Source organism: Myotis lucifugus, unplaced genomic scaffold (assembly GCF_000147115.1).
Source record: "Myotis lucifugus unplaced genomic scaffold, Myoluc2.0 scaffold_6, whole genome shotgun sequence".
NCBI lineage: Eukaryota > Metazoa > Chordata > Mammalia > Chiroptera > Vespertilionidae > Myotis > Myotis lucifugus.
Window position 1 is genome coordinate 18445316 of NW_005871054.1, and position 26049 is coordinate 18471364.

Sequence of the window (26049 nt, forward strand, 5' to 3'; positions counted from 1 at the left end):
AATGGATGAGCTGATATCAGGGCATAATTCAAAAGTAGGACTGATTTATTTTAGTCTCCTTTCTATGACTATATCACCTGAGTGAGAACAGTGGTTGGTCTTGTAACATTTAAAGACAGCTTGGTATATAAAAACCTAGGTAGGAATCTTGATGCATATACTTCTTTCAGCTGTAGAATCTTCAAGAAAAAGAAATTTTAAACTTGTTTGAATATCCGCATTTCCTTCTCTCTGAAATGGGAATAATTGTTAAAACAGGGTTGTTGAGAGGATTCCTGTCACAGTGCCTGGCATAAGTCAGAGTCTCAGTGAAAGTAAATTCTGAAGCAGTTTAAAATACTTCATTAAAAACAATTGTAACATATTTCAAACTTACTAAAATGACAGGAAACTTTAATAGATGCCCAAATGTCCATTGCATAGATCTGTTAATATTTGCCATGTTTGTTTAGAATCCTTTTTTTTTTAAAGAGAAATAAAGTGTTACTGTGTAGTTGAAGTGTTCTCCCAACATCTCTCTCCTTCCTTTCCCCCCACAGATATATGCCTCTCTTGAAATGATATATATGTTTCCTGGTTTTTAAATAGTTCTGTAAAATGTCTATATATTTTCCCTAAATAATACATAGTATTGTGGCATATTAAAAAAATTTTTTTAGTAAGTGGCTTAACCTATGTACTTGTGGCTTGACTTTATATTCATTTTACATTTGTTTTGAGGTTTATCCATGTGTGCACATTTAGATCTTATTCATAATTTCAATTCTCTATTTCATGGTTTATTTATTCATGGATATTTAGGTTCCAATTTTTATTTTTACGATTACAAACAATGCTTCAGGAAACAAGAGACCTTGTCTCTTTCTTCATGTGCATATATGTAAGAATTCCTCTAGCATATGAACAAAGTTATCTAAAAATTAAATTGAAAAAGTTTCACTACTGTGTACTCTAATTGTTTAAAAATTTGGACCAAAGAACAGTATACCCCTACTCCCCAAAGAAAGAGCAGATGCAAGAGTCTTGGGGTGACTTGGGTGAGATTTTCTGCAAGACTTTCCTTTAGAAGAAAATAGAGAAGAACCTAAATGAGGACTCTTAAGTTGCAGAGCCTAAATAGAATTTTTTTGAATTTGTGTTGTTGCTCAGAGTTCCATGAGCCATTACTCATTTTAGCATTTCTTAACTAGCCAACAAAATTGCTTTATAAACTCCAGCCTCATTTAAAATATCTAATTTAAAATTAATTTAAGTTGAAAAATTTTTTATCTCAAAGTACACTGATATCCAAATGTATTCTTTAAGAACTACTTAATATTTGATGATAAGCTTTGGGAAAATACTTTTAGCTGATATATTTGTAATCTATTTTACATTTGTCTTCATCTATTTTGATAAATGCATGAAGGAATTTTTATGATTCAGTGTTCTTAAAATGGGAACAGCAGAAATTCTGTTGCATCAGTGCTGGTTACTATGGAAACAGATTTCAAGTGCAAAATAATATGTAAATCTTATAGGAAAACAACTTTTTGTTTATCTCTTGACTTGATAGTAATGAAAGAAGGAGATGACCTACATTATATACTCTTTAAAAGCATTTTTAAAACTTGGTGATTTAGGATCGTCTTGTTGGTCAAAGGGGTAAAGCTAATGGGGGACGTTATCTGAAGGGGCCCAGAATAGGCCTCCCCAAGATGTGCCAGTTTGGCCAATGAATTATTTTGCACTGAAGGCAGTTGAGACGCTACCCCTCCTTAATTACCTAGAAAAATCTGAATTGGGGGCCTTGCCCACAATAAGAGTTATTACCAAAGATAACCTTTTATGGCTTATCTATAGGGCAGGGCAAACTTCTACTTACTGAACTTCTGTTTTTACCATCCTGCCAATGACCTTTCTCCCTTCTGGAAACGAGTTAAGTCGGCTCGCGTGAATTGCGCGTACTCCGCGGGAGCCGTCTTAATTTACTTTCTGTCTCTGAACCTGTCATGTTTGTGGGGGTTCCCATATCAATATATAATTAAATTTTTTTTTGTCTCAAATCAATTTAAATAGACCAGCTGTAAGACTCTAGAAAGAGGGTAGTGTAAAACGTCTTTCTCCCCCACATATCTGATATCTGACATTGTTAATAGTTCCTCTGCAGGAGTCTATAAAGTTTTTATTTTGGCAACTTGCATTGTAGTTCCAGTTTCATATGAGAGAAGTTTAACTTTATGAGTTCTTTAATAACATTATTTTATAGGAGCAAATAGTTCAAACTTTTTTTTTTGTTTTTTTTTAGTAAGTGATTGGCTAATAGCTTCTTCTCTCTTTCAAAAACATAGTTTATTGAAGTCCAAGTTTGTGTCTTTGTCATTCTTACTCCAGGCAGTACCTATTTGGGGCCAGGGCGGGGAAGTTGAGCACTACTATAAAAGCTTACCCAGGTGACTGATGATGATTCCTTACCAGTAGTTTTCAACTCTAGCTATATATCATGTCAACATATTAAAATATTTCTTATATTTACATTTTTAAAGTAGGTAGCCAGGATGGAGTGGTTAGTTGTGTCATAGTATTAGTGGTCTCCCAGGAAGAATGGATAATTACAGTTGAGCTTAAACTTTTTTCTTCTGTGGGAACTTTATCATCAGTTGAAACTACATGAAATGAAATAAAATATTTACATACTAAACACCTGTAAATATTGTGATCCTGGGTACTCTGTTATTTCCTGAGGACCAGCAGTGTTGGTATCATGTTGGAGTTAGAAGTTTGCAGTTTCAGGCTTTACCCTGGATTTACTGAATCAGAACATGGATCCTCAGGTCATTCATGTGCATGTTAAAAGTTTGTGAAGCACTGCTATAGAGGAAATAATACTAAATTAATAAGACCTGGCCCTTTAGTGGTCTAGGCATGTGTAAAACATCACTAAACTTACAAAGAAAGACCTCATGGCACACATAAACTAATTACTACAATTCTGCAGCACACCAAAAAAGTATTTTTTGCCAATCTGACCAAAAAATAGGCACACTTTTGATTGATTTACCAAAAAAAAAAGTAATAATTACCTACCCCCGTGGCGCACGTACAGTGCGATTGAAACGTCGTGGCCTATGTGCAGAAGTCGGTATTTTGTGGAAGAGCCTGTATTTTGTGGAAGAACCACACTCAAGGGGCCAAAGAGCCGCATGTGGCTCGCGAGCCGCGGTTTGCCGAGCCGCAGTACCCTTTTTGCTCCAAAGTGACTTTCTAAATAATTGGGTGCCTATAATTGTATATAAGGCAGCGATTTACAACTGGTGTGCCGCAGGAAATTGTAAAACATGCAATACCTGACTATTTTAGTCAGGAGCACTGACCTCTTTTCTCTTAGATTGTCAAATAAAAGATGACAACCGTCAACAATAATAGCCATCTGGTGTGAATGAATCAAAATTATACCCTTCTTTGGTCAGATCAGCAAAAAAATATATTTTTGGTGTGCTGCACATACCTTGTAATTAGCTTATGTGTGCCATGAGATGAAAAAAGTTGAAAATCGCTGATGGATCCCATCAGTTTTTCCCCTAGTAGTCTTCAAAATCATGGTGCATTGCTGCCTTTTTGTAGTCCCCATTTCTAGAGTGAAGACTACCTGGATTCTATTTATGCAGGACTTTAGACACTACTTAATTGGTTCCTGTGTGTGTTATTTCTAATTGGGAATCGGATTTAGGAAATCTGTTTCATTCTGTATCATACTTGATCTTGAAAAGAAATGAATATTGGACAGTCTTTTAAGAACATTAGGAATATAAACTAGATGTTCAATATAAACATATTATCTAGTAATCATTACATCATAATGCTAATACATTATTTTGATAAAGACCTTAGAATTATATCCAGAGTGACTATCTAGTATCTTCAATGATTTCTTGCTTTTCCACTTTGAAAGTGCTTTGTTGATGAACTATTTTGAGTGAAATTCTAACAGATCAAGTTTGCTTTGAAATTCTGCATTGCTCTTTTCTTTCTTGGTTTTACTAATGCATTCACTTTCTGAGAAATTCTGTTTTGTTGACAGTGATCTCAAATAGCAATTTCTTCTCTTCCAGGCAACAGTGCATTTGTAATGGCACTTAATACTTTCCACTGAATTTCAGAGCCAGTCAGTTATCTTCCTAAACTTCTCAAATAATATTTTCAGCTAAAAACTTACTCCTTTACTAGCTCACCTGTTTAGTTTTTAAGCATTTGAAGACTGTAGATTGTGCCTTTATAAGGAAATGGCCTCTTTGATTCAGTTGTATGGATTTACGGATATGCATTCTATCAAGTTGTCCACATTGTTAGTCAGTCTGTCACATTTAACAAGGTTACTGGTAATTGTACTGACCTAGAGGTCTATGCTTTCTTCAGTTATATTTCCTTGTCCTTCACAACTGTGCTTTGTTGAACATGATAGTTTGAACTTGGAAGATAATTTGTATTCTTTTATTCCTTACTTCTGTAGACTTTAAAGTGCCATGCTTTATTTCTAGAGTGACAATATTTTTACTTAAACATTTTTGACATTATGGTGATTTACTTTTTTTGAGATTATAGTGAAAGCAAAAAGTTCCAAAATTTAAGAAAATGTACCCCCAAAAAAGGAGAGCCGAGTGCATCTATTTTTGCTAAGCACAACTCCAGGTTGGTTTTTAGCTGGATGATTAGCATCAGCTAATTGCCAACAATCCTTGGTTTTGAGTTGGTCATAGTGTTTATAGTTAGAAATTTGAATTTTGATCCTTATTGTGGGAATCCTAATTATAATAAAGGACACAAAAGCAGGGTAGAGTATTGAAAGTAAAGCAATTTCAGTTTTAGGCTTTGCCAGTTTAGGCTTATAGAGAGGTAGCAATGGGGCTTTAACTAGTTTTGCTGTTTGTCGTCTGTGTTTACAGCCTGACCCGGCTTTTTACTCCCATTCAGTTGAGAGAGATACATTGTTTAGTAAAGTTCTTCTGTAAGAGTTACTTTCTTCAGGTGTGCTGGGTGGACAAGGAAGAGTTTATGTAGCTGTTTTGGCGAGCTGTGTAATTTTGAAGGTGGTGGCTGTGGTATTTGGTGAAAAAGAACACCGGAGGTAGCTGAAACTAAGTTAGAACTGTGCACCTCACTGACCATTTTTCTTGTGTCTTCCACTAAACCAGTGGTTCTCAACCTTCTGGCCCTTTAAATACAGTTCCTCATGTTGTGACCCAACTATAAAATTATTTTCGTTGCTACTTCATAACTGTAATGTTGCTACTGTTATGAATTGTAATGTAAATATCTGATATGCAGGATGGTCTTAGGTGACCCCTGTGAAAGGGTCATTGGACCGCCAAAGGGGTCGCGACCCACAGGTTGAGAACCGCTGCACTAAACATTAATCCTGTGCTTTGCTTTACCATGTACTATTGGGTTACTCTAATTAAATTAGGGACTCGTTAGCTTTATCATAGTCGCATTTTTGGAGACTTCTGAGGACCTTAACAGAATGAAAAGTGTTTACATTTCATACATGTTTTAATCTTTGTAACTTGGAATAATTTTCAGGCAATACCTACAAGGAAAATTAGATTGTGAATTATTAGGTGCAATTGATCCTCCCACCCCCAACTAGTTTCTGTGTGCATACAGTAGCAAAAGTTGTTTATGGAATAATGCAGCAACATCTACTGTTCACATTTAGCTGTTAAAGACTTAATTGAGATAGAAGCCATACTTAGCATTGCTGCTTATCTGTATACTAGAGACCCAGAGCATGAAATTCGTGCAAGGGGCTTGGCCCTCACAGCCCTGGCTTCGTCCGGAAGGTAGTCAGACTGTTCGGTCTAATTAGCATATTACGCTTTTATTATTGTAGATATAGTGGGAAATCTTACTGGTATTCTTGGTCCTATTATAGAAGGAATGGGAAATCCAACCTCTACTTGACCATCACTTGTAAATATTTTCAGATGGTTATAAGGTGTGTGTGTGGGGGGGATTGGAATCGAACCCGGGACTCCTCAGTCCCCCGATTCCGGTAGGGGGGTGGTATGGGAAGTTAATTGAAATTTTGCCTTAGTTGTGATCCTTTAGAAAAAGTTTGTAATGCAGGAATTCAAGTAATGTTTTCCTTTTTTTAAATTCTAGGTGAGGATTATGAAGATGAGAACCTAGTAAACTCTGATGAGGTTATGAAGAAACCATGTCCAGTACAGATTGTTCTTGCTCATGAAGATGACCATAACTTTGAGCTTGATGAAGAAGCTTTGGAGCAGATATTGCTACAGGAGCACATTCGTGATCTTAACATAGTGGTAGTATCCGTGGCAGGAGCTTTTCGTAAAGGGAAATCATTTCTACTGGACTTCATGCTTAGATATATGTATAACAAGGTGAATAGTGTCTTTTAAATTGAACCCAATTAAAAACAACAAACTCTACCAACCAATCAATTTTATTTAAAAGTTAATAGACAAAAACTAGTAAGAGCTGTATTTTTAGTTTTACAAAAACCAGTTCTTAATAAAACTTCTCGCCGAAACTGGTTTGGCTCAGTGGATAGAGCGTCGGCTTGTGGACTGAGGAGTCCCGGGTTCGATTCCGGTCAAGGGCATGTACCTGGGATGCAGGCACATCCCCAGTGGGAGATGTGCAGGAGGCAGCTGATCGATGTTTCTCTCTCATCGATGTTTCTAACTCTCTATCTCTCTCCCTTCCTCTCTGTAAAAAATCAATAAAATATATTTAAAAAAAAAGACTTCTCAGTTACGACAATAATATATGTTTGATCTCTTGATTGCTCTTCATCTCTATAATTCCTTTTTGCTTATAATAGATATTGATGCATAAGATTGAGCATCTATGTTCCAGGCATTGCAGCTCTAATCCAAGATGACTGAATATACTCCAAAGTCTCTCCCTTTTTGTTATTTCCTCATACCTTCCCCTTCTTGAACACCTTTCCAGTGGGTGGGGTAGGCTGATAGAGACTTTTGTAGAAGGACATCTATGCTCCTCAACTCACCTTCAGTGAAGGTTACTTTTTGAGATGAAGTTGAGTCCCTTATAGTGTCTTCCATGTTCTCTTAGACTCATCTCTTGCCTTTGTTTATAAACGTATCCTCTAGTTTTTAGTTCCTTGAGTGTGTCATGTTTTTTCTCAAATGTTGCTGTGCCCTTGGCTAATCTTCACAGGAGGCTTTCCCAGATGTCTAAGACTAAGTTATGTCCTCCTCCCAATACTCAAGTCACAGGTCATGTATTCTATTGATACTACTTTTTAAAAAAAATTTTTAAAAATTTTTTTATTGATTTTTTTTTTTTTACAGAGAGGAAGGGAGAGGAATAGAGAGTTAGAAACATCGATGAGAGAGAAACATCGACCAGCCGCCTCCTGCACACCTCCTACTGGGGATGTGCCCGCAACCAAGGTACATGCCCTTGGCCGGAATCGAACCTGGGACCTTTCAGTCCGCAGGCCGATGCTCTATCCACTGAGCCAAACCGGTTTGGCGATACTACTTTTTTTGATACCACTTTATTACTTATTTTTTCTGGCTAGTAAACCTCTGTCAAGTGTAGGCCTTATCTTGAATACCATATCTCCTGCACCTAGCACAATACTTGGCCTGTGTAAGCACTTATTTTATATTTTGGCCAATGAGTTCCCTTTCTTTACATATTTTCACTTCTTTATGGTGCCAGACAACTGTTATTTCCCTCTTCTCTTGCACCCCTCCGACTCTGACTTTTTCCCTGAAAAAAGCAAAAAAAAAAAAAAAAGTTTGTTTCCATTTGAATCAGAATGTTTTTATAACAGATGCAAGTTGGGCTGAGGGAATGGGAGTTTGATAGAGACCAAGAAAGAACTGGAAATTTGGAATGGATCATTTAGCGGGAAGGCTTTATTGAGGGCATTTGACATTTTGACATTTAGAAGCCACATAAAGATGCTAGAAATAACACTTTGACAGAATTATGTAATTGTCTAAATCAGCGATTGCCACCCGGTGGTCTGCGGGCTACTGGTGGTCCGTGAGGTCTGAAAGGTTGGGCTCTGCTGGTTTAAGGAAACCTTTGGAGCAGTGGTTGCCAACCGGTGGTCCTTGGACCACTGGTGGTCCATGAGGTCCGAAAGGTTGGCGACTGCTGGTCTAAATATTGGTCAAGGTGCTCACCTTTTTGAGTTCTATATATATATAATCTGTAACTGGGTATGCATCTGCTTTTCAGGAAATTTTTTTTTTATAGGGGTCTCTTCAGGAATATTCAAGTATGCCTGAGTATCAGAATGTAGTTCATATTCAAGAATACTATTATATTGGAAATTGAGAAAGAGATAGTATTTTAAAGTTTTTCCACTTAAACTTGTTTTTTTCCCCCCCTGAGTTTCACATCTGAAATAGAGGAATGTATAAATAGTGGCATATCCTTTTAAAAGTACACTGTACATTTAAAGATGATAAAGAATTTCTGTATTTTGAGGTTCCAACCTCTTAAGTTAGTTTGAGTGTATTGTCTCTATCTGTGCCTGAGCTGTTCACTGCAAATGTATTTGATTTCAAGTAGGTCACAGACAGTAAAATGCTAGAAGGGGAAGGAAGCTTAGATCACTTGTCTGGCAATGACAGATAAGTTTCACCTCAGGTGCTATTTGTGATTCCATCTCTGATCACTTAGTAGGGGCTGTTCAGAGGAGGAATAGCAGCCCACACATGTATTTGCAGTCTCTAGCTAATAGGATTCCTACCCCCTCTCCTGGGGAAGACACTGAAGCCATAGAAAGTTATGAGGGCTTGAGTGCTGTTACATACCTAATTAGTAGCTTCTAAGTTGAAATATTTTTATTAATTTTTATTCAAAAGGTTTCCATGTAGAATTCCTGATATAAGTAATCTCTCTTAATTGAAAATTGCATTAAACAGTGTCTGATTTTTAGGATAACATGCTTGTACTGATTTAATGGTGGGTTATAGTTTTCCTAGGAGATGAAAGGGGGAGAAATAATGGAATGGTTTTGGATTTATTTCATTAACCTATATTTATTTCATTAACCTATTAACCAAAGATGGCATGCTAGCTAAAGAAGGTCAGAAGTGATATAATATGTGGTCTTTTCTTTTTTTTTAATATGTTTGTTTTTAGTTTTTTTTTATTTGTTGATTTCAGAGGGAGGAAGGGAGAGGGGGAGAGAAACATCAATGATGAGAGAGAATCATCAATTGGTTGCCTCCTGTACACTCCACACTGGGGATTGAGCCTTTACCTGGGCAGGTGCCCTATCTAGGAGGGGAACTGTAACCTCCTGGTTCATGGGTCGACGCTCAACCACTGAACCACACTGGCTGGGCAATATGTGGTCTTTTGTGACTGCCTTCTTTCACTCAGTGTTATTATTCATGTATTTATTTAGAGAGGGAGGAAGGGAGAGAGAGAGATACACACACATGTCTCCTGCTTATGCCCCAACCAGGGATCGAACCTGCAACCTAGATATGTGCCCTGACCGAGAATTGAACCCACGATACAGATGACACTCCAACCAACTGAGCCACACTGGTCAGGGCACTTTAAAGCAGGGGTCCTCAAACTACGGCCCGCGGGCCACATGCGGCCTGCCGAAAACATTTATCTGGCCCGCCGGGTGTTTTTGCTGCCGCTGCCTGTCCTACTTAGCAGCCAACTCGTTCCGGGCCCGCAGTGCGCATGTGTGGAATGTCTGAGGGACAGTGAACTGGCCCCCTGTTTAAAAAGTTTGAGGACCTCTGCTTTAAAGGTTCATTTATGTTGTAGCATTATCAGTACTTCATTCCTTTTTAGGATAATAATAATTCTATTGTATAGATATGACAGATTTTATTTACTAGAGACCCAGTGCACACATTTGTGCATGGGTGGGGTCTGGCCGGCCCGGTCCCAATTGGGGCGGATTGGGGCTGGGCCTGTCAGGAGGAGGAGATGGCGGGAGGTTGGCTGGTGGGCCCTGCCCCTGACAGGGGTGGTGTGGGCCCATCGGGGGTGGGGCTAGCTGGGGGTGAGGCTGCAGGTGGTTGGCCGGCCGGCCCCGCCTCCTATTGGGGTAGGGGGGGGCGATCAGGGGTGGGGCCGACCGGGGGAAGGGGCTGGCTATGGGGGGGGGGGCTGCAGGGGGTTGGCCAGCCAGCCCTGCCCCTTATTGGGGTATGGGGGGCAATTAGAGGGGGTACTCAGGAGAGGGGCCGGCCGGGGGAGAGGGGCTGTGGGCCAATCGGGGTGGGGCTGGTGGGTGGGACAGGTTGTGGGCAGATTGGGGTGGGGCTGGGGGGGGAAGGGCCGAGGGAGATTGGCCGGCTGGCCCCACCCCCAGATCAGGCCAGTTCTCTGGCTGCAGTGAGCGTCATAGTGACCGGTCGTTCCGGTTGTTATGGCGTTCTGTTCACTAGCTTTTTATATATATAGATTGATTACTTAATAGACATTTGGGTTTCCATCTTTAGGCTTATGAATAATGCTATAATTGTATTAACATAGTTTAACATGTATTCACTAATTATACATAGTACTTTTATATACCTGTATATAAAAATGGTGTGAGGTAAGGGTTCAGTTTCATTTTTTTGTATGTGTCTATCTAGTTGTCCCAGTACCATTTGTTGGGAAGACTATTCTTTTACCATTGGTCTTGGCAACCTTGTTGAAAATTAGCTGGTTATAGACATGTGAATTTATTTCTGGGCTCTCAATTCTGATTCAGTGACTTATATATCTTTTCTAATACTAGCACCAGACTGTCTTGATTACTGTTGCTTTGTAATAAGTTTTCAAATCAGGAAGTGAGAGTTCTCTTATTTTGGTCTTCCTTTTCAAGATTATCTATTGTAGGTCTCTTGCAATCCTATATAATAATCCTATATAATAAAGAGGTAATATGTTAATTGACCGTCATGCTCTCAAAAAGATGGCAGTGCCCACAGCCACAAGATGGTGGCGCCCAGTCCTCTCAGCCCTGCCGGGTGGCGCTCCTGCCGCCGGAGTCCCCCAGTCTCTTCAGCCCTGTCGGCAGTGAATTTTCATGTGACCATTACCTTTTTAAAAAATCCTTACCCAAGGTTATGATTATTTCTTTTAGATCATCTGTTCTTGCGGAGCAGGCCTAAGCTAACAGGTGGGCATCCCCCAAGGGTCCCAGACCGTGAGAGGGCGCAGGCTGGGCTAAGGGACCCCCCCATGTGCATGAATTTTCATGCACCAGGCCTCTAGTTTTATATGAATTTTAGATTTGGCTTGCAGATTTCTATGGGAGATTAACTGGGATTCTGTTGATTGGTTTGAGGCTGAAAGTTTGAGTATTGCTCTCTTAATATTAAGTGTTCCTGTCCATGAAAATGGGATGTTTTCCCATTTATTTAGCTCTTTAATTTCTTTAAAAAATGTTTTGTAATTTGCAGAGTAAATTTTATTGGTTTTTAAATTTATTTTTGGATGCTATTATAAAAGGAAGTTTTCTTTTTTTTTTTTTATATATTTTATTGATTTTTTACAGAGAGAAAGGGAGAGGGATAGAGAGTTAGAAACATCAATGAGAGAGAAACATCGATCAGCCGCCTCCTGCACACCTCCCACTGGGGATGTGCCTGCAACCAAGGTACATGCATGCCCTTGACCGAAATCGAACCTGGGACCCTTCAGTCTGCAGGCTGACACTCTATCCACTGAGCCAAACCGGTCAGGGCTGTTTTGTTTTTTTAAATCATGAATAGATGTTGGGTTCTGTCAAAAGCTTTCTTTTGCATCTATTGATATGATCATGTGATTTTTCTTTATCCTGTTGATGTGATGGATTATGCTTTTAATTTTTTGAATATTGAATCAGCCTTATATCTTTTGAATAAATCTGACTTAGTTGTGATATATAATTCCTTTTATACATTGTTGGATTCAATTTGCTAATGTTTTACTGAGTATTTTTGTATCTGTGTTCATGAGATATATTCATCTTTAGTTTTTCTTACTTGTAATGTCTAGCTAATTTTGGTATTAAGATATTGCTGGCCTCATAGAATGAGGTAGGAAGTGTTTCCTCTGCTTCTATTTCCTGGAAGAGTTTATAGAGAAATGGTGTTTGTTATTTCTTCTTCAAATGTTTAGTAGAATTCACCAGTGAAATTGGGCTTTAGTTCATTAATTTTTTAGAAGGCTATTAGTTATTCATTAAATTTCTTTAGTAGATATAGGTCTATTCAGGTAATCCTATTTTTGTATATGTAGTTTGGTAGTTTGTGTCTTTCAAAGAATTGGTCCATTCCAACTAAGCTATCAAAATTGTCGGCATAGAGTTCTTAATATTTCTTTATTTTCATTTTGATGTCCATGAATTAATAATTTTAACTCCTCTTTGATTTCTGATATTATTAACTTGTCTTTTCTCTCTCTCAAATAAATTTCATTGATCTTTTCAAAGGAACATATTTTGGTTTCGTTGATTTTTTTATTTTTCCTATTGATACCCTGTTTTTTTCTTTTCAGTTTTTTTGGTTTCTGCTCTACCTGTATTCTGTTTGCTTTAGGTTATATTGCTTTTCTTTTCTAATTTCCTAAGGTGGACATTTAGATGATTAGTTTTAGTTCTATCTTCTTTCCTAATGTGTGCACCCAATGCTATAAATTCTCCTCTAAGCACTGCTTTTTCATGAGTTGTATTTTTGTTTTCTTTTAGTTCAAATGTTTTAAAAATTTCTATTGACCCATATGTTATTTCACAGTGTGTTGTTTAGACGCCAGTGTGTTGTTGGGGTTTTCAGCCCTGATGTTAATTGGTTTCTAGTTTAATTCCATTGAAGTCTGAAAGTGTACTTTGTATAATCTATTCCTTTTAATTTGTTTTTTGCCCCAGAATGTGGTCTATTTGGGTGAATGTTTTGTGTGAGTCAGAGGAATGTGTATTCTTTTGTTGGATGAAATGTTTTATAATTCCAGTTAGATTCACTTGATTGCTGGTGCTATTCAGTTCAGCTATATCCTTACTGATTTTCTGTCTGCTGCATTTGTCAGTTACTGATTGAGGGGTGTTGAAGTCTCCAAGTATAACAGTAGATTTGTCTATTTCTCCTCAAATGTTCAGTATTGCCTCACATATTTTGATGCTTTGTTGTGAAGTACATACACTTTAAGGATTGTTAAGTTTTCTTAGAGAATTGGTTCCTTTATTATATGTAACTAGAAATTTTTGTGCACTGGCGGAGGGGGTGGGGGGAGTGTCTCTCAGCCCAACTTGTGCTCTCTCATAGTCTGGGACCTCTTGGGAGATAACCACCTGCTGGCTTAGAGCCGCTCTCCTGGTGGCAGATGGCACGCCCGATCCCGCGGTTCCTGCCCCGTCTCCCCCGGTTGCACACGGCAGGCCCAGATCCCGCGCTGGCGGGGGGCAGGGGGGCAGTGGCTTGGGATCTCGCTGCCGCCCGCCCCAGGGCGGCGCAGCAAGGTCTGCCTGCAGTATGCAAATTTAATGGCCATCTTTGTTGGGTTAATTTGCATACTCTTCTGATTGGCTGATGAGTATAGTGAAAGTATGGTCAATTAGCATCTTTGTCTTTTATTAGTGTAGATACCACTCTTTATGCTGATAATTTCCTTGTTCTGAAGTTAGCTTTGTCTGAAATTAGTACAGCTACTCTAGCTTTTGTTTGATTAGTGGTTGTATGGTATAACTTCCTTACTTTTAACCTACCTGTGTCTTTATATTTAAACTGTGTATGTTTTTTGTAGACAATGAATAGTTGGGTCTTTTTTATCCATAGTGACAGTTTCTGTTTTTTAATTGCTTTATTTTAGATCATGCATATCTAAAGTGATTATTGATATAGTTGGATTAATATCTCTTATGTTTGCAACTGTTTTGTTTGTTACACTTGTTCTTTTTTTTTTAAATGTGCCCTTACTAGGAATCGAACCATGACCTTCTGGTTCATAGGTCAATGTTCAACCACTGAGCCATGCTGGCTAGGCAATTCTTTTTTGTTTTTGCTGTAACATTTTTAAGCAAATGGCAGATATAGCCTTTCACTATAAATACATGCATATTTAACAAAAGGACTCTGTTAATATTAATATTAATAACATAACCATAATACCATTATCATAGCAAAGAATCAACTTTGTTCTGATTTAATACCATCTAATATAATACCCACTCTGGGTTCAGATTTTTTTTAGGATTTGAAAGAGACTTTTACAGTTGGATTGTTTCAATCAGGTTCCAAGCAAGTCTTGTGGTTATTTTTAAAGTCCATATTTTTTTAAGAGAACATTAAGCTAGTGTGAAAACATTGTATATGTTATTCTAAGAGATATATACTGTTTTTGACAGTCATTCTGTCTGGAACTTTGATGTCAAAATAGATGGTAGCTATTTTTATGATTATTAAACACTAGAGTTCCAGTGTACAGATTCATGCACTGGTGGGCTCCCTCAGCCTGGCCTGTGGCGATTGGGCCGAAACCAGCTCTCCGACACCCCCCAAGGGGATCCTTATTGCGAGAGGGCGCAGGCCAGGCCAAGGGACCCCACTGGTGCATGATCTGGGCCAAGAAGGGACCGAGGGAGGGCTCCAGGGTGTGTCCAGCCTGTCTTGTCCAGTCCCTATCAGCTGGACCCCAGCAGCAAGCTAATCTACCGGTTGGAGCGTCTGCCCACTGGTGGTCAGTATGCGTCATAACAACTGGTTGAATGGTCAAACGGTTCGACACTTAGCATATTAGGCTTTTATTATATAGGATAAGAAAACTTTCCAAAATGGGGAAAAGTGTTGTGACTCCACTTATCTAGAAGCATAGAGAGTGAAAATGTGAGCAGATTTAAGAGGGTTTAGGTGTGAGAGAGACCATATTTGATGGACCCCCTCAGATGAGATTTGGGACTGCTTTTGTAACTGCTTGTGTAATGTTCCAGTGTATTTTAATCTCACTGGATTTACCTTCCTCATCTGTAAAATAAAGAGTGGGTGATTTTTGTATTTCTAGTTCTTAGTTTTTGTGTTTAATTTACGTTTATGCTTGACTTTAACAGGATCATCAAAGTTGGATTGGTGGAAACAACGAACCATTGACTGGCTTTACATGGCGAGGTGGTTGTGAAAGAGAAACAACAGGCATACAAGTCTGGAATGAAGTGTTTGTGATTGACAGACCTGATGGAACAAAAGTAAAATATTTATACTTACTGTGTTTTCTCCTGTATTCTTTTTTGAGCTATTTTCTAGTATTAAAAGTTAAAACAATACAGAACTATTAATGTCTGATAACTTTAACTTACAGTGTTGGGCAAAAATAGGTTTACAGCTGTTTATATGGAAGGTAATACAAGAATTAATAAATAATAATAAAAGAATAAACTCTGTTTTGTGTACTCTCAACTGCAAACCTACTTTTGCCCCACCCTGTATATGGATTATTATGTCAAAATCTGTGAGATAGTTAACTTAGAGTACTTTTCTTGTCCTAATTACTGATTTTAGCATTTATTATTTTATATTTGACTAGAGGCCTGATGCATGGATTTGTGCACAGGCAGGGGTGGAGGTGGAGGTGGATGTGGGGGAAAGGGGATCCCTCTGCCTGGCCTGCGCCCTCTCGCAATCCGGGACTCCTTGGAGGATGTAGCAATGCACCAAGTGGCTGGCGGCTAGGGAGAAACCCAAGCCGGGCACCATGCTGCTCGCACTCATCCCGGCCCGCTGTGCCTACTACCACTGCTCAGTATTGCTGCCGCTGAGTTGGGAGAGGCTCCTGCCACTGCAGCTGCGCTCACCAGCTGTGAGCCAAGCTTCTGGCTGAGTGGCGCTCCCCTTGTGGGAGCACACTGATCACCAGGGGGCAGCTCCTGCATTGAGTGTGAGTGTCTGCCCCCTGGTGGTCAGCACGTGTCATAGTGAGTGGTTGGCTGGTTGTTCTGGTCGTTGGGTCATAACGGTCACTTAGGCTTTTATATATATACTAGAGGCCCGGTGCACAAAATTTGTGCACTGGAGGGGGGGGTGGGGTCCCTCAGCCTGGCCTGCGCCCTCTCGCAGTCCGGGACCCCTCGGGGGATGTCTGCTGAGGGATCCTTAGCTCTCCCCCTGTGGGAGTACACTGACCACCAGGGGGTAGCTCCTGCATTGAGCATCTGCCTCCGGTGGTCACTGCGCGTCATAGCAACTGGTTATTCCACCGTTTGGTCGATTTGCATATTAGGGTTTTATTATATAGGATATATATATATAGATAGATAGATTTTTTTTTAGTCACTATTGGTGAATATTTTAGTATTTTAAACTTTTAAATTTCTAGGTGGCTGTGCTGCTAATGGATACTCAGGGTGCCTTCGATAGCCAGTCAACAATCAAAGACTGTGCAACAGTGTTTGCTCTGAGCACTATGACTAGCTCAGTCCAGGTGAGACACAAGATGCTGTGGTATGATTGGTTCAGATCAGCCTAATACCTTTCCTCTTCCTCAAAATGCCTTTTGATCGGAGAAAAAAGGGTTAAAGTTAGAGCTATTTACATTTCATGCTTGCTGTTCTGGCTCACAGTATAAAATTGTATACTTTGAGTGCTTGCCAAGAAAGTAATAAACCAATAAATAGCCAATTCCTTTGGTTTTTCTTCATAGTATCTAATGCCTTTTTTTTCTTTTTAAAGGAAAAGTTATTATTGCATGTTATCCTTAGTTGATTCAGTCATATGGCTGCCAGATATGTACTCCTGACATAAGAAATGTTTCTTCTCAGTGGTAGGTTGTAGGTGATGCTGTCACAGTCTCTTGGAATTTTTGTTTTGCTTTCCAGTAATATCTGGAACATATGACCAGTCTTGAAGTTCCCATTTCCATTCTTCCTCAATTTGAAGTATCTAGCTGTCTGAGTGGAAGGAAGTTTTGGATATTATGAGATAAAAGAGGAGTACTTTTCAGCCTGGCTTCTGTTTATTATAGGGCTTGGGATATCTGTCACTATCAACTAAATGATACTATTGGGGATCCTCAGTCTCCTTTGTCTATTTTGTTCACCCTCTTTTTCTCTAATCTTGCAAGGTGGCAGAACTGCTGATCCCTTTAGGAAAGCAGAAGCCACATCTTTGTGTTTATATTATCACAGTATAGCCCTTCAGATTAGCTGGCATTGTGGCTTGCTTTAAAACAGTGGTTCTCAACCTTGGCTGCACATTAGAATCACCTGGGAATCTTTTTAAAATCCTGATTTCTGGGCCTCATCCTCTGGAAATTCTGTTTCTTTGTTACTAATGTGGCCCCACTCTATAATAAAGAAACAGAATTTCCGGAGGATGAGGCCCAGAAATCAGGATTTTAAAAAGATTCCCAGGTGATTCTAATGTGCAGCCAAGGTTGAGAACCACTGCCTTAAAATATAATGTGGGGTGGAGTTCTCTGTCCTAAAACTTGTACCATGGTTTTCTCTTGTTTGTTTATTCAATTTTATGGTAGTAGAAGGCTTGGTTTTGGATAATCATTTATGGTCACTCATCCACTTTCTTACCTATGAAATGAGTATTTTACCCATCTTGCCTATCTCACATGTAGTGGTTGTGTGCAGTCAGATATGAGATCTAAATGAGGTAATGCATAAGAAAGTGCTTTGTAAGCTATTAATAACCAGGAAGGTTAAAGTTATATTTTATTATTGCTTTCCTCCTGGTCTTTGAGGCTAGATTTCTCACCTTCCTTACATAAGCTGTCTGGCTCATAGATCAATGACAAATTGATCCTCCTTTCATTTATACTTTCAACAAATAATTATTGAGCATCTATTAAGTGCAACACAGTATGTTAAGTACTCATGATCTAAAGGAATAAATCCTGTCTCTCATTGCTATTTGCAACCTGGCTGAGACAAGGATCTGGACCTCTTATCTAAAAGCTAAGGCCCGTGTGGTAAAAATAGGTTGGTCATGCTTTTGGTTTTAAGTTTGTTTATTTATTTATTTTCTTGGTTTTAAGTTTAAATCTGGAGTTTAATTACTTCAGTCATTAGTTACTTTTTTAAGTAATCTGTTTGGAGTTAGTCAGCTGAGAATATTATTTTAATTTTGCTGACCTATATTGGCTGTTTATATTCTTGACTTCCAAGTGATTCAGCTAGATTATCACTCATTTGCTGTTAGAACAAATTGTTCTGTCTTTTGAGCAACCCTATTTTCTTAGACAACGTTATTTCTTAGCAGAGTGACGTCTGTGGACATCCATTTTTCTCCTGTGGTGGCCTAGGTCACCTTATGAAGACCTGAGCCAGAAGGACTGGATGTAGTGGATCTTTTCTCCAATTTTCCTTCCTTGAGAGTACTTAGACCTTCCGTCATCAGCTCTGGTCTATGAAAGCTTCCTAAACATTTCAGAAAGGGCGAGAGTGCCACCTACTGTTATTAATTTTTTTTTTTTTTCAGTTAGCACGGGTTGTTGCAATTTTCATGTTAAATTATTTAGTCTGATGAGTTTACTTATGTAAAAAGAGAACCATATTTGAATCGATGGTAGTTGAGAAACCCACCGAGTAACTATCAGCTATATACTACGATTGTACTAGTATCAGGGAGGAATTTATCTTTGTAAAATTATGCCCCTCACATTCATTGACTTAGAAAAAATAATTTTGAAAATAATCTTTACTTAAAAAAACTGTTTAATAACATTAAAGTAACCCTGAGAAGGAAAATAAAACTTACTACTTAATATACCTTTTTAAAAGTCTGCCACTTTTTAGGCCCCATATGCATGTATTCATGATTTTTATAGTTTACTACCACTGTTTCCCTCTGAATGTTTTATCCTGACAATTAGGAAAAAAGAGAATATCCTTTTCATGTGCCACAGATTAAGATAGTGAGTGGCTAAGTGATTCATTTGTACTGAGGTATAAAGTAGCCTTTATTTCCATAAGTAAAGCTATACACAGCTGGGTATTCAAAATAAAATACCAGTAAAAACAATTTTGTTTTAATAGGTATATAATTTGTCTCAGAATATTCAAGAAGATGATCTTCAGCACTTGCAAGTACGTAAGACTTAATGTATGTTCACGTATTGAAAAATTAATTCCTACTTTATTGTGACTTTACCCCTAAAAGCCTATAACATTGTAAGAAGATTTAATACTGCATGATTTTAAACTGATGAATGACTTCTTATTCATTAAACTTTTTATTAATTAAATTTTAATATATACCCACCCAGTCTGTTAGAAAATTAAATGCTTGGCTTTCAAATGATATCTGACATCTAGTGGTTTGTTGTAAAACAGTTTTACAGATGTCTTCTTTCAATCTCTTTGGAGGCATTATTTAAAATAACTTAATTTAATAGTTATTTACAGAGTATGGCAGGCTTGCAATGGAAGAAATCTACCAGAAACCATTTCAGGTAAATAAACATTTTATCATTTTTTAAAAGTTACCTATGGACAGCTATCAAGTCATCTTATTTTGTAACTGAAAACAGGTCATTACAACAAACTCATTTTTAGCAATAGATTCAGCAGAATTGATATTAATTTATGTTAATGTTATCACCAACTTATCAATTATAGGCTAACCAAATACTAGTAGGAAATAGAACAAATGACTATAGATTCTTAATTAGATGTTATTTAATTTTAAAACTTAAGACAGTCACTTAAATTTCTTTTAACATGATAAACTACTACAAAATAGTATAGGCTTCTTTGGTGTGGTATATTGCAAGTTGAGGTTAATCCTGTTTTTTATTTTGGTTTCATAAGAATTATTTATATTTCTCCCCCCTTCTGCTCTTTTATCCCCATGTTTTTTAAATGATAGTTACAGAATATTGTCAGAATTAATCTGGGTGGAGTTATTTTAGAAGTATTTGCTTTGCTTCTGTGGAGCCCTTTCATGACAGAGATTTATTAAAAACAATTCTGCCTCAGTCTTGTCTGGCTCAGGTGATCACTTTTATGAAATACTTGGGCACGTTATAGGCTTATTTTGTGGATATGGATGAAATACACTCTATTGGTCCTGTTTCATTTTTTTCTGAGTTGGGGTATTTTTACCACTAACGGGATATTTGCCAGTGTCTGAGACATTTTTGGTTGTCACATTTTGGGTGGGGAGTTAATTTTTAAAAACCTGCATTATTGCTTGTGGTGGCTCTTTAAACATAGCGAAGTTCTTAAATGGAGGCAATTGCTTGGTGGTATACGGTCTGGGAGTGTTAGTTTAGGTAGGCCCTTGATATAACTATGAGCAGTATTAAACTATTTAATACTACAATTTTTTTATAAGGATTGTTTAGGGCAGTGATGGCGAACCTATGATACGCGAGTCAGAGGTGACACGCGAACTCATTTTTTTGGTTGATTTTTCTTTGTTAAATGGCATTTAAATATATAAAATAAATATCAAAAATATAAGTCTTTGTTTTACTATGGTTGCAAATATCAAAAAATTTCTATATGTGACACGGCACCAGAGTTAAGTTAGGGTTTTTCAAAATGCTGACACATCCGAGCTCAAAAGGTTCACCATCACTGGTTTAGGGCCTTATTTGGCTTCAATTGTTAAAATAGTGGCTTTTTGGGTAAAATTTTGTAAAAATGATTTCTTTTTCCCCCTGTGTATAGACATTAATGTTTTTGATTCGAGATTGGAGTTACCCTTATGAACATTCATATGGTTTGGAAGGTGGAAAACAATTCCTTGAAAAGAGATTGCAGGTAAGCTCCACTTAGGAGAGTGTAAGTGCCAAGCGAGGTGAAGGAGTGGGCTGCCTGGACTGCTGCTTAGACTACCAATCTCTAGGTATCCTTGGAATAAATTGAGTATCCCAATTAGCCCAGATGACTCCACACATAATTGGTGAAAAGAGGACAATGACTTACTTACCTACTTAGATTGCATGCATGTTCCTCTCTGGCCCAGCTGATCTTCTGATCATTTGGAATAGACTGGATAATGTAATGTGCATGCACTGAGCACAGATCATGTGAGGCCATCTCTCCAAGGAATACTGTCTCATAGAATGACAGCATATGGAGCTAGAAAGGGATCTTAAATATCATCTAGTTTATTTTAAAAATAAAAATGTACAAAACTAGAACCCAGAAAAGTGACTTGCTTTTGATCACTTCAACTAATTATTGATAACTGGACTACAACCCAAACATCCAGTCTCCTGGCCCATGCAGATGCCACACCAAGGCATTCCTGGAAAATAACCTCGCCAACATGATCCTTTATTCCTAAAGGTACTCTCCGTGGCATTATTTGGGAAACCCTTATGTCAGATACTACCCATCCACTCACGTACACAAAAGATACATAAAGGTCCCTTTATTCATAAGGGAGAGGGTTCTGTTTTGATTAATACAATTTTCTTTGCCTCTGTGATGACACATTTAGTTTCTCAACCGCATTAATAAACTTTGGGTACAATATAGTTGTCTTATTTCTAAAATGAGATTAAAACCAGCTCCTCAATCTTGGATTATTTGAAAGGCATTTTTGTTTTTAGACCCTACTGTTGGAGATCATTTTAGTCATCAAGAATTTTCTCTGGTTTGTTCAGAAGAAATTAACACACAGCACATGAGGCATACTACCTAAACTCAGAATTATGTACTTCAAAGCCAAGAAGGATTTTTAGTGTCTTACTGAAGTAACATAGAAAAGTGCTTAAAATCATCAGTGTGCAGCTTGATGAATTTGTACAGATTAAACATAGCCACCATGTTATTGGCATCCTGAATCACCCACCTCCATCCACTGACACCCACCCTTCCCCCAGCCACAAACCCTCTACTAGTATCCTGACCTCTAACTGGCTTTGTTTTTATACTTTTTACGAAGGGAATCATATACTATGTATTTGTGAATAGCTTCTTTTGTCCATTATTATGTTTCTGAGATTAATCCATACTGTTGCATGTAGCTTATTCATTTATTCTCATTGCTCTGCAGTATTCCATTGTATGAATAAACAATGATTTTTCAGTTCTACTTTTGATAGTGATTTAGGTAATTTCCAGGTTTTGTTGATTATGAATGGTGTATTTTGGTATATTTTTTAGAATGATTATTGAGAAGTTATATTGGGATAAGTAGTTATTAAAAATCTAAAGTTAAGATTTTCTTCCAGGAAATACAGAGCAAGCTCTCTTCCCCAAACATTGATAACTAGCATTAATCGTAAATAATCATTGGGACTAAGAGCTGAAATCCTAACAAATTTCTAAGGTTTTTTGGACTGTGCTGGAGCGGTTCACTTTAGCTATTATTTGACCCTTTTATTTGTAGGCAGATTAATACTTTGTTTTTCTCTTTGCCATTGTAAGTACTTTAAAGGCAGATTCTTAATTTATTATCTGGTTTATAAATCTCAACCATGATTTGTTATTCTGGTGTTAGATATTATGATTAATTATTATTTTTTTATTTTTTTTATGTCCTTGGCAGCTAACATAGGGGGGAAAAAACAATCTTTTCTGGTTTAAGACTAAGTGGGGTCTTACCAAAGTGGTCAGAAATGGATCTTTAGTAAAATTTTATGTTGTCAAACACCTATCTGGAATAGCATCTGAGTTAAGTGTGCATGCATTGAGTATGTGTGTGTTTTATTTAAAAAGTTTTTTGCTCCTATTTGCACCTTCATTCTGTCTCCTTCTGCCCTCAGGTAAAGCAAAATCAGCATGAAGAGCTACAGAATGTAAGGAAGCACATTCACAATTGTTTCTCAAATCTTGGTTGCTTCCTTTTACCACATCCTGGTCTTAAAGTTGCAACTAATCCTAGTTTTGATGGGAGATTGAAAGGTGGGAATTCCCATTCTTGCTAAAATCAGAACTTATTTTTTAGGGGCTGAAAGTTTTTAAAAATACATGATTCCTTAAATTTTGTGTTTGATACTGGAGGATATTTTGATGGATTGTTAATGATGTGATTATAATGCTCTGTGTGGTCTTTCTAATTTTCCATTGGTTTTTTTTGCAAACAGCTTTCTGGTTTAATCATACTGATTAACATTTTATAATGTGGTCTGTTGCTCAGCACTGATGTCCTAAAAGTTCTGAAGGCTGAGAACATTTCAGTATTTCATCTGGTTGCTTTCTGCTATAAAGCTTTACCAGTGTATTCTATTGATGCAACCAGATTTAAGTCTCTCCTTTTCAGGGGTGGTAGTATAACTTCATTATGTTTGTTTTTGGATTATTTTGAGAATGATGGAAAAAGGCTTAAAGATTGATGAAACTTTTACAGTATGGCTGGGAAAAATCTTAACAATTAATACAAATTTTTGAATTATTTGCCTTCTGAAAGGGATAGTTTAGTTCAGTGGTCGGCAAACTCATTAGTCAACAGAGCCAAATATCAACAGTACAACGATTGAAATTTCTTTTGAGAGCCATATTTTTTAAACTTAAACTATATAGGTAGGTACATTGTTATTAACTTAATTAGGGTACTCCTAAGGCTTAGGAAGAGCCACACTCAAGGGGCCAAAGAGCCGCATGTGGCTCGCGAGCCGCAGTTTGCCGACCACTGGTTTAGTTAATACTTAATGTGGGATTTGTTTGTGTAGTCTACACTTTATTATTTGACTGAAAGAATTCTTGGGGTGTGAGGGGAAGTGTTGGGGGTGCTATATTTTTTTCTAGGATATGACATGTTTGGATGAGTTTAAAGTTAATCTACTTAAGTAATAGATACTGTGAACTCTTATTTCATGAAATAGAACTTTATGAGCTCTTACCAATGGGTAGTTCTTAGCTTTTCTGGACTAATATATTGACTGATTTCATGTCCACTAGACATTGATGAAGACTTTAAACGAGAGCTTCGAAATCTGGTGCCATTGCTACTTGCCCCTGAGAATTTGGTGGAAAAAGAGATAAGTGGATCTAAAGTCACTTGCAGGGATCTTGTAGAATATTTTAAGGTAGGAAAACTCTCACATTAAATGACTTTGCTTAAGCTAGAAATGTAGCTGACATATGTATAAGAAATTTATTTTAAAGCAAAAGTATAATATCTGCCTTGAATTTGGTATATCATCATTTAAGGTTATTTAACATTCTAGCAGACACCTTGTATCTTCTGGACAGTGATTTTGTTTACAGAACTATCCTACTTGTTCTCCAGCTCTGATATGGAGAGAAGAACCATTCACTGTATTGTAATACCACTGTCATTTGTGAATGACAGTAGGGATTGGGAGCATAATTCTCCATCTTGAGCGCTTACAAAAGCCTTCTCTCAGAGTTCTGAGGACTTGATAAGAGCTGCTGAAAGTATCAGAACTGGTTTCTGAGTGCAAGTAAATTATTTGTAGTATTTTTTTCCTCTGTTCTTTTCAAAATTTTATAGCTTGATAGACAAAGCAAGACCTTTATTTATTCATAGTGGTTATGGATAAGTGGAAGGGAAAACACAGTTAACTAAGAGTATATTTTTGGTCATTTTATACATACTATCTTTGTTTAGTTATGACTTAATTTAGTCAATAGAAAGTTGAGATGAAAGATTCCTATATGGACTTACTAAAAACTCTCATCTTGCCTTCGTACTCTTAAACCACAAGTACATAATTCTTTTTTCTTAAACTGAGAGAGAATTTAAGCTGGTCAAAATAAAATACTGAATTATAATGTTTTCTAACATATTTAGTTGAAACATTGGTAGTGGAGAATTATGTGTTTCTTTTAATAAAGTGGATGGCATTTTATATATAACTTTGGAATATGAGAAATAACTTATGCATGTTGGAATTATATTTAGAAACATTTCTCTAGGATATTATTTAGCAACATAGGCATTTAATAATGTTGAGCCCTAGCTGGTGTGGCTCAGTGGATAGAGCGTTGGTCTGCTGACTTTTCAGTTACCAGGTTCGATTTTGGCCAAGGGCACATCCCCAGTAGGGGGCGTGCAGGAGGCAGCCGATCAGTAATTTTCTCTCATCATTGATGTTTCTATTTCTCTATCCCTCTCCCTTCCTCTCTGAAATCAACTTAAAAAAGTATATTTAATAATGTTGAGCATAGGGTTAATTTTGTTGGAATGAGACTGGATGATTTTTAAAGTCTAGGCTTTCCTAGACTTTAGTGTGGATTGTTTTTATATTTATATTATGATTTTTCTTTCTTTTGGATTGTAGAGCTAAATTGTATAACCTATCAATATAACAAATCTTCTATATTTTTAGGCTTACATTAAAATTTATCAAGGAGAGGAACTTCCACATCCAAAGTCCATGCTTCAGGTAGTGTGTATGTATTTGTATGTACTTGTGAAAGAGAAAAAAAAATCTTTGCTTTAGAGATACTAGTAAATGCTGTAAGTGGGGTGGTGCTTCTTTGCATGCATATAAATATCAGATATTTAAATCAGTACTTGTCATGGGTCCTGAAGTTTTTGGTAACTACAGATTGCAGACCTTGCACACAGATAGGCCACCAGAAATAAGAATCCTCAATACCTTCTCTTTAGTTGCTCAGAAAGTGTAGGAACATTTCTGTTGCAGAAGCTAGCTTTCCTCTGCATCTTTGACAGTGAATGTTGTTTGAAATAAGTCTTATTTTCTTTTTGTATTAATGATTTAGAGTTACTTCTTTTTGTATTAATGATTTAGAGTTACTTCTAATGCTATCTCAGGCAATTTCTCCACTTTATAATGGACTAAATAGTATTTTCTCATAAAAATCACCCAATAAGCAGTTTTGTGCATTTAAAAATATCCCTTGTGTAATATTGATTAGGAGAGACAGAACCATATTGGGTAATACTTGATTCTTTACATCTGGAGACTTGATGCATTTTAGGTTTGTGTCTATCTAATTGCCTATAATTTCCTGAGCATACTAGTATGTGGTATTTTCTATAAACCCATTTTAACAAACCTAAGCAAAATAAAATTAGGCAGACAGTTGTATTAGAAGCTAGAAAGAGCGTTACTGTATTCTTTATACTAGTGTTTCATTGAAAAGGAAAACCGGAAGTTGGTAATATTTTCTCTGGTTCATTTTCAGACTTCTTTATTGTATATAACTTACTGTGTTGATCAGAATTTATA

At 37.3% G+C, this 26049-nt stretch overlaps 1 protein-coding gene across 6 annotated transcripts in view; it reads left to right on the forward strand.

The window, feature by feature from the left end:
• ATL2 (atlastin GTPase 2) overlaps positions 1-26049 on the forward strand; it is a 42813-nt gene that overhangs the window by 11743 nt on the left and 5021 nt on the right. For 5 of the 6 annotated variants that reach the window (XM_023747644.1, XM_023747639.1, XM_023747650.1 and 2 more), the window contains exons 2-10: positions 6142-6386; positions 15038-15172; positions 16300-16404; positions 18968-19018; positions 19327-19383; positions 20606-20698; positions 22654-22792; positions 23789-23916; positions 25183-25239. In XM_023747644.1, the coding sequence (XP_023603412.1) occupies positions 6186-6386; positions 15038-15172; positions 16300-16404; positions 18968-19018; positions 19327-19383; positions 20606-20698; positions 22654-22792; positions 23789-23916; positions 25183-25239 (966 nt within the window). In that variant the 5' untranslated portion in view covers positions 6142-6185. The remainder of the gene's footprint in view (positions 1-6141; positions 6387-15037; positions 15173-16299; positions 16405-18967; positions 19019-19326; positions 19384-20605; positions 20699-22653; positions 22793-23788; positions 23917-25182; positions 25240-26049) is intronic. The other variant, XM_023747666.1, reaches the window with a different exon arrangement.